At 35.0% G+C, this 8,070-nt stretch overlaps 2 protein-coding genes across 2 annotated transcripts; one reads left to right on the plus strand and one right to left on the minus strand.

Annotated features, from left to right (window-relative positions):
• The first annotated feature begins 190 nt into the window (after nucleotides 1-190).
• On the plus strand, nucleotides 191-3,767 carry LOC106672634 (stress-induced-phosphoprotein 1-like). The gene is made up of 5 exons (XM_014404211.1): nucleotides 191-444; nucleotides 2,840-3,034; nucleotides 3,087-3,235; nucleotides 3,290-3,533; nucleotides 3,610-3,767. Exons 1-5 carry the CDS (start codon nucleotides 336-338, stop codon nucleotides 3,630-3,632), a joined length of 720 nt encoding a protein of 239 aa, XP_014259697.1. The 5' UTR covers nucleotides 191-335; the 3' UTR covers nucleotides 3,633-3,767.
• LOC106672633 (UPF0415 protein C7orf25 homolog) lies at nucleotides 3,561-8,003 on the minus strand. Its single transcript, XM_014404210.2, has 7 exons — nucleotides 7,820-8,003; nucleotides 4,881-5,121; nucleotides 4,729-4,823; nucleotides 4,423-4,568; nucleotides 4,205-4,368; nucleotides 3,785-4,041; nucleotides 3,561-3,709 (listed from the first exon to the last, which is right to left on the minus strand). The coding sequence occupies exons 1-7, from the start codon at nucleotides 7,970-7,972 to the stop codon at nucleotides 3,644-3,646; spliced, it is 1,122 nt and encodes a 373-aa protein (XP_014259696.1). The 5' UTR covers nucleotides 7,973-8,003; the 3' UTR covers nucleotides 3,561-3,643.
• Nucleotides 8,004-8,070: the final 67 nt, after the last annotated feature.

The raw sequence follows: 8,070 nt of genomic DNA on the forward strand, positions 1-8,070 counted from the left end.
TATCATTATATATGCGTATAGTTAAGACTGATATGTAGTTTAAAAGTAATTTTTAAGCCAATAAAGTTTAAAATGTTTGTACAAGAAAATAGATTTTGTAGCTTTTTGATAAATACATAATTTAATAATAAAAAAAAAAAAAACAGGTTTTATATTTCCTAATTTGCGCTCTTGGAAATCATATGTAATTTCTTTTTATTTAAATAATTTTAACATTGAGCCAACGTTCTTAACTAATTTGAAAATCAACCCACAGCAGATTGATTTCTGTTACAATATTCTTCTGGTAATCGCCAAGGCAACAGCAAACTCCCTATAAAATAGCCATCCCCACAATGGAAATTCCTCAAAGTTCTGTGGCAGAAACGCAAGAAAAATTCAAGCTCAAAACAACTGAAATTAGCAAAGATTTCGATGAATTTATGGCAAAAGTCGCAAGAGTTGGTAAAACATTACACTAATTTAATATATTTAATATTTGTTAATTCAAGCACATACTTGTAAGCTATTTATGAGTTATATCTTCTTTTTTTTTTAAATAAGGAATAGATAAATATCAAGTTGCTCATTCAGTTGTATCCATGTTATACTAAATCAGCTGCTTATTTCTCATATCTATTTACACTTCTAAACTAATGAAAGTCACATTTATTGTGCAAAGTGGTGCATAGTACAATTATCAGATTATTAAATAAAAGATTATTTAATATGAACAAGTCAATTATATATGAGTCAAGGTTCATTTCAAATAAAGCTAAACGGAAACTAATAAATACATTTATGAAAAACATTTTGACTTTCCAAGCATCTGTCTGGTTGTACATACTGTTGACTGTCATTTGCAGTCGGTATGTGGATGAATGGACATATTTTTTGACTGAAAGGGCAGCAAATTTTTCCGACGGTTGTGTTTTTCATCAGTGGTAGGTCAATTGTACAAAGCAAAAGTGGCCAACTTGTTTGTGGCTTTTCCTCTCCTAGTTACAAGAATCTGCAACTAGGACCTCCACAAAAATGCAAAACGTATTCCAGACTCCTCTTCCTGACAATATCCGCACATTATTTCTTCCGTCTGTACTCTTATCCGGCGCATGTGCCTTCTTAGGAGGCAGTGCTCTGTCAGGAGTCCAACCAGAATCCTGGTTGTTACAGTTGCCCTCCAAGTAATTCCTTTGTAAGACTTGTAGATGGCCCTTCTATGAATCTCTTCATAGAATATGGATGTGGTTTCCCATCAGATTTTGGACCATTTTCGGATGAATCCTTTTTTGTGACAGTATGCTAAGACACAGTAGGGTTCAGGACCTAGGGAATTCATATGGCTCCTTTTTTGACCATGTCCACTTTCTCATTGCCTTGATGCCCCAAACTTTTTGCCTTCACCTCACATGAGTGCTGCCTGGCTGTTAGAGGAAATGGCTATCTTCTGGGAAAGTGTTCCTAGCCTTCTTATTTCCCTGGTACAGTTTTCAATTGCTATGACTTCACACTGAAAAACTGTAGTATATTTGCCTAAGTTTAAAGTCAGTTCAGTCTTTGGATTCTTCCCGAAGACTCCATGTTTTTTCCTATTTTTGAGCCATCAGTATACAATAGGAATTTCCCTTTAGAGGTGTTCCTTTGGCATACTCTTCTTGTTCTCATATCACCTTGTATTTTTTGGTAAAGTTTTATTTTGGGATAGTGGCATCAATTAGCACGCCTAATATGTCATCTGCTTTTATCACCTCCCTCAGTTTCCATTGTTTGTTGACATGGTCTATCCTTGCAGTTGTCCATTTATGAGTCTGAGAGCTGAAAGTGGGGGAGGTTGTGCTCCTCGGGACACAATTGGCGATGTGCTCATGGCTTCAGTGAGCTGAAGCAAGCTTGCTTTGGGCGCCTCTTAATAGCCTAATCACTTTGCCCCGTAGGTTTTTTTGTTGTTTTTTTTTTTTTTTTTTTTTTGCTTATTGCACTTTATCCCTGGCTCCATTTTTTAGGGGCTCGCAACACAAGTGTGAATCTGAGCCCCCTGTGTGCCAGGAAGTCGAAGAAACTCAAACCACTCCTTCCATTGATGAGTGTCGTGTCAATTTCTTTCAAATGCGGCCACCGGTCCCCTTAGGCATCAGAAAAAGTCCAGAGGCGACGGTGGGGATCGAACCCACCGACTAGCTGAGAGTCTGACACCTTAACCACTCGGCTACCCGAGGCCCCCTGCAGTCTTGGTCCACCATACCACCAACACATGTGTCAAAATTGGTCTTAAGACACAGGTGTAGAGCCATAAGGTCATTTTGGGGTTTAATCCCCAGCTTTTGGCACAGAGCCTTCTGCACCTCCCCTAGGAATTTTTGGCTCTGAGTGAATTCCATGTGAGCTGCGGCGAAGATATTTGTTTTTCTTGGAGAATGGAATCAATGTCCTGTTTAGGCTTGGAATTTTTAAGCTTCCTATGATCCTCTTCCTTTTAAACGGAATCATTATGATTATGTGGGATTAATAGATAGCACCTACTAGTTTATACCATCCATCTTAAGACCAAGGTCTGACCCTGAACTGCCAACACCCAAGGTGGGTGATTCTCGAGGCTTGTCGGTAATTTATTGTAAATTACAAAAACTGGACTGAGATAAGTGATAGGCTGAATTCTGCACATTTGTATGCCTATGTACATACATGTGCAGATCAGAGCTTATATAAATCAGTAATCTTTACTATGATGTATGGACAATTATTGTAAGAAGTAAATGACATTTTAGTAACTATTTTTGCATTCATTTGAAGAAATAAATATATAATTTACTTAATTCTTATAAACAATGATGCTTCAATTCCGGGTGTATAAAATTTACAGAAAATGTACTCAAAGGTTTAAATTCAAAAGATGAACTTAAGCAAAAAATAGCCATGGAAAAAGCGGACTATCTCTTGGGCAATGAAGATTTTGATAAGGATATAGATGAGGATAAACTGTACTTAAAGACCAACCGAACTGTAATAAATCACAAGGCTTTCCAGATAGAAGACAATCCCGATAACATGTCCAAAGGTGAGCAACAAAGATACAATTTGAATCGCAAAAACACAACTCTTTATTTCAGAGATGTTTATGAAGAGTGTTGAGGAAGACGCTAACAGAAGGGCTGCAGAAAGGAGAGAAATGAAAGCAATATCAAACAGGCATAAAACCGAAGGGATTAAAGCATTTCGGAATCAAGACTACGTCAAGGCTCTCCACTCATTCAATGAGGTTTTACTTTGCCCCGTCTTATCTTTGTTTTGTTCTTATAATTTCATGTTCCAGGCGATAAAATGTATAAGAGACAGTCCTCTCCTTTACAACAATCGTTGTTTGACATATCTAAAACTAGGATTGCCAAAAAATGCACTCGAGGACACAAGACATGCGCTCCGACTCAATGAAAACAGTATCAAAGCACATGTGTACAAAGCCGAAGCTTTATACAAGATTGGAGAAAAATCAGAATCTGATCGAGTGATTAAAGAAGCTTGTGACAAATTCCCTAATCAAGTCAAATTTTTAAAAGGTAATTTGTTGAATAAAAAACAATATATTAAACATTTTATTTCATTTTTATTTATTTATTTTTTTTTTTGCAACAGAAACTCAAAGATCATGGCAATAGAAAAACAAATTTTAGTCCACCTCTTTCTTCTCAGTCAGTGCTCTTGGATTGTGAAAAAATACATCGAAGTGAATGCACTACAAATTTAATTATTTATTTAAAATTAAAATCCCAAATATAAATTTTGAAAACTGATTATTGTATTTTTTTACCTGATTCCTAGCAGCTCGGACGAATGCCGAATTCGCTGTCACTGTGACTGCTTTAATCGCTTGACCAGATCCGAAAATTATAATTGATCTCTCTTTTAATTGACCACAAGGCTTAAGAGACTCGCAGGGCACATCATCAATGATTGTAACCCTTTTAATGAGTTCCAGGGCTCGTTTTTTCTCCCCTTCTCCGCCTATTGTGCTCAAAATCGAATTGAATGTCGTTATCACAGTCTTACAAGCGAACAATTGTTTTCCTGAAATTATAAATCAACATATTAAAGAAAATCATTCAAAATTATACTGAAATACTTTGATATATTTTCAATTCATGATCATGTTTGAAAATATACTGATATTAGCAGCTTTAACTATTTAATTAAAATAAATATTTCAAAATTTATAACTGTGGTACTTTACCAGTGAATAGTTTATCTAGGACGGGTTTTACAGGATTTAATTTTTCACTCTCAGCTTGCATGCTTAGAACTTTACCCTTTACCCTTTTATGCACATTGCCATTTGTTAAAGCAGATACGTAGGCAATCATCGCTGTGACATCCAAGTTCAGTTTTTGTATATTTCTAAGGCGAAACTATAGTTATTTAATTGATATCCAGGTAATAATATTGTATCACCTTTCTAAATCCTTCTTCGGCACATTTAGCTCGAAAGAAGATTCTACTTGATCCCCGTTGATTACTTTACCACTAATGTACACACCCAGCTTGGATAATTCATCTGCCAGCTCACTTTCAATACCACATGCAAAATGAAATTCTACCTAGACAAAAACGTTTAACATAAATATACCATTTGCCCAATAATTTTTCTCCAATTATTTACAATTTACAGTAATATATAAATTATTCAATTAATTTTTGTACATATTGTAAAAATATTAGGTTTGTTGTTAGTCAAAAAAAATTATTAAATATTTTTACCAATGGTGGCCTATAAAGGATGGAATTTTGAGAAGCGCAGTTTAAAAATTCGACGGCGTGATCAATAACGGATTTTCTTTGATATTCGCCGTCTCCTAAAATCAAGTCAATGTTACAAACTTACAAAATATAAATTCAAGAAAGCCTGGAACCTTTTGAAATTTGCGAAAGAGCCTTTGGATTCCTCGCAATCACTTTTGTCCATTTGGTTTTTGAGTGTGACACTATGTCTACCCAAATTTTATTATTCTCATCATACTCATCTTTGTAGTGGTACACTTCTAGTACAGAGTCGCATTTTTCCTCGCTGATCAGCTTCGATATGAGGGCTTTTAAGTGATGGAGATTTGAACAAACAAGATGCTCCTTTTTCAACTGTTCAGAGAATTTGGTCTAGAATCAATTTTCAATTATCATTATTTTTTTAAATTTAAATGTATAAATAAATATCTATATACAAATGTAAAGGGAAGAAAAGTGATAGCATTAAAACACAAAAAACCTTAAACTTGTGAGGAGCACTAGACAGCAATGGAGATGCAAATAGAACAATACTAGTCACGATGTGCAGGTCATAAAAAGGCTAACTCAATTTCTAATCTTGTCTAAGAAAAATATAAGACAGACCTAAACAGCAAGAACAGACAGACCAAAATCTTCCAATTCACTTATTTTACTGAAAATTCGTAAACATTCAAAAATTGAAATGATTTTGAGAACACAACTCACTTAAGGCATGAAGAATTTCTTGAAGAAGGGAAATATCAGCGAATAGCTTATGTGATTTGATAAATTTTTAGGTGATCTGCAAATAAGAGGAAGAACATTAGTCAGAAAATTTGATATAATTAATAAAAAAATTAAAAAGAAGTGGTCCTAAATATGATCCTTGCAGAACTCCAACAGTGACCAAATTTCAATTTATAGGATTTCACTTTACTACAAGAAAAAACTGTTCAACTATTATATTAGTTTTTCTAATCTTGTCTAAGAAAAATGTAAGACAGACTTAAACAGCTAGAACAGACAGACCAAAATCTTCCAATTCACTTATTTTACTGAAACTGTCACAGAACAAAATTGTGCAGTAAAAGTAAATTAATTGCTGTCAAACAAGAGGACTGTTCCAACTACCAGTCCGGGTGTCACGGACGATGGGGTCCCACTTTACAATACCTCTTAAATATTATTATCAGTTAAAAAGCCTATCATCTAAGACTTCCCAAATCCTGGAAATGTAAGCATGGCTGCGTATACTAGAAAAGATATCAGAGAAGGTCAAATCTGTATTCAAGCGGCCATGGAGAAAATCAGCTCATACCGCTCAGACTGGAGACTTCGCATTAAGCTCAGTAAATATGAAATTAAGATTTTGACACTACAAAGAACCCCAAACTCCCCTGAACTAAATATTGAAGGAACGAACATCACTTTGAATCCCAAAGACAGTTCAGTCAAGTCCCTGGGAGTTTACCTGGACCAACTTTTGAAAAAAAAAAAAAAAGTAAATAAAGGATATGTTTGACTAGGAATACTTGCAGTGACTCTTCTAATTTGCAAAGTGCTTATCAGGAAACTTTGCGGTGTGAAGTATGAGGTTTGCCTCTACCTCCAAAAATAAGGTGACTCCAGGTACTGCAAAATGAGGTGTTGAATGGTATGTGCAAAACTCTCCATTACATTGGGGACTGAATGTACCTACCATTAGGCCAATCAGTGATGAAAGATTCTTCAAATTCTACTACAAACCCCCTTTGTGAACAGAGCATCAGATTTTCATTTAGGGAAAAAACTGGCAGCACGTCTCCAACCAAAAACTATGCAGGTTGGTTGAACTGATAGCATTAGTTTTTTGTACAATAATAATAACTAATTTATTGTAAATAGCTTTTGTTGATAATAATCTTAGCAGTACCGTGTAATTAAAGTGCGTAAAGATAATTATGTAAAGCTAAATGTGATATAATCAGTCGTTCGAGCAAGTTTTTTTTTTTTTAATTTATTGAAGAAACTTTATTTGTACAATGGTACATTATAGTTATTATCACAGATACTACATAATATTATACACAAAAAAAATGATGAAACGTGTGGTGGGGTGACACCCAATGGCGTTCCTCACATAGTATTTAAAAATAGGACGCAACAATTTGTACTGTAATGGCATATAAATTAATAAATAAGAAATAAGTAACAATAATTTTTTTTCACATTTGTCTATTCAAGTTTCGTTAGCCAGATCAGAATGCCTTTTACGTTTTAACCGTCTTAGATGTCTCGGGGTGGCTGATTGTTGGCGATATCCTGCATTAGTGGGTTAGGGTGTGACAGTATTTTTTCATTGTGCCGATCGTATGAGTCCTTTGGACATCTGGTATATCCAAATCCCGGTGAATGGCGACGTTGCTTACGTACCATGGGGCCATCAGACGAATGATGCGATTCTGAACGGTTTGGATTTTTTTTATTTGTGTATCTGATACCGAGGGCCATATTGAACAGCCGTACTGCCAAATCGGTCTTATTACTGTTAGATAAATCAAGCATTTGATATGCACGGGTATATTTTGACTGGTCAGGAGATGTTTTAAGGAGTTCATCCGGTGTCGTGTTCGTGTTACAGCATTTTTAATGAGCACATCCCATTACTAATTTATGACCCAGTTGTAGTTAAAGTTAAAAATGTGAAATGTGTTTGAATGAAATGCACTAAAGCAAAACTATGTTGTAGTTGGCCCAGGGTAAAAAAAGAACAAAAAGCAATAGGCTGGGCAGGGATTCAAACCGAGAACCACTATCATGGCAATTACAAGTCAAACAAGCCACTCAGCTGCGGTCCCCCAAATTTTGCAATATATCCTACGTGGTTGTACCACAATAGTATTTTTTTATACCATTTCTTTAAGCAAGAGTATTTTTAATAGTGTTGTGTGACTTAAAGATCAACATGATGACCACTATGTCCATGGATTTGTTTATTATAGTATGGACTATCATTATGTTGAATAATAAATAGTTTTTCAGGTTTTCGTTTTATTTTAACTTCATTACCAAAAAAAACAATATCTGGGTTGATTAAAAATTATTTTACCTTAACCAAAAAATTCAACTCTTGCTTTACTTTAGACTCGAGTTTGTCTAATCCTTTAATTTCGTTCTTCAGCCCTTGGATCGATTCAAGAAGTTCCATGCCCAGCGAGTGTTTATTTCTGTATTCATCGTATAAATCAAAATCATTTGCCATCAAGCAGAACTTTGACAGTTAGTCGTGATTTTTGAAGTTTACACTTCTTACAGTCGGTTTATGGAGGTTACAGGTGAAGTTCTTTGATGTTACACTTT

This window comes from Cimex lectularius, unplaced genomic scaffold (assembly GCF_000648675.2).
Source record: "Cimex lectularius strain Harlan isolate CLEC.00 unplaced genomic scaffold, Clec_2.1 scaffold152, whole genome shotgun sequence".
In the NCBI taxonomy this organism is placed as follows: Eukaryota; Metazoa; Arthropoda; class Insecta; order Hemiptera; family Cimicidae; genus Cimex; species Cimex lectularius.

Bases quoted from the DNA above. Each gene is read 5' to 3' on its own strand.
- LOC106672633 (XM_014404210.2), bottom strand. From the start codon at position 7,972: ATGGCAAATGATTTTGATTTATACGATGAATACAGAAATAAACACTCG. The intron at 5,122-7,819 runs GTAAAATAATTT...AATTGATTCTAG, and splicing joins AGTTGAATTTTTTGGTTAAG to ACCAAATTCTCTGAACAGTT. The intron at 4,569-4,728 runs GTAAAAATATTT...GTTTTTGTCTAG, and splicing joins TCCTTTATAGGCCACCATTG to GTAGAATTTCATTTTGCATG.
- LOC106672634 (XM_014404211.1), top strand. From the start codon at position 336: ATGGAAATTCCTCAAAGTTCTGTGGCAGAAACGCAAGAAAAATTCAAG. The intron at 445-2,839 runs GTAAAACATTAC...TAAAATTTACAG, and splicing joins GGCAAAAGTCGCAAGAGTTG to AAAATGTACTCAAAGGTTTA. The intron at 3,035-3,086 runs GTGAGCAACAAA...TCTTTATTTCAG, and splicing joins TCCCGATAACATGTCCAAAG to AGATGTTTATGAAGAGTGTT.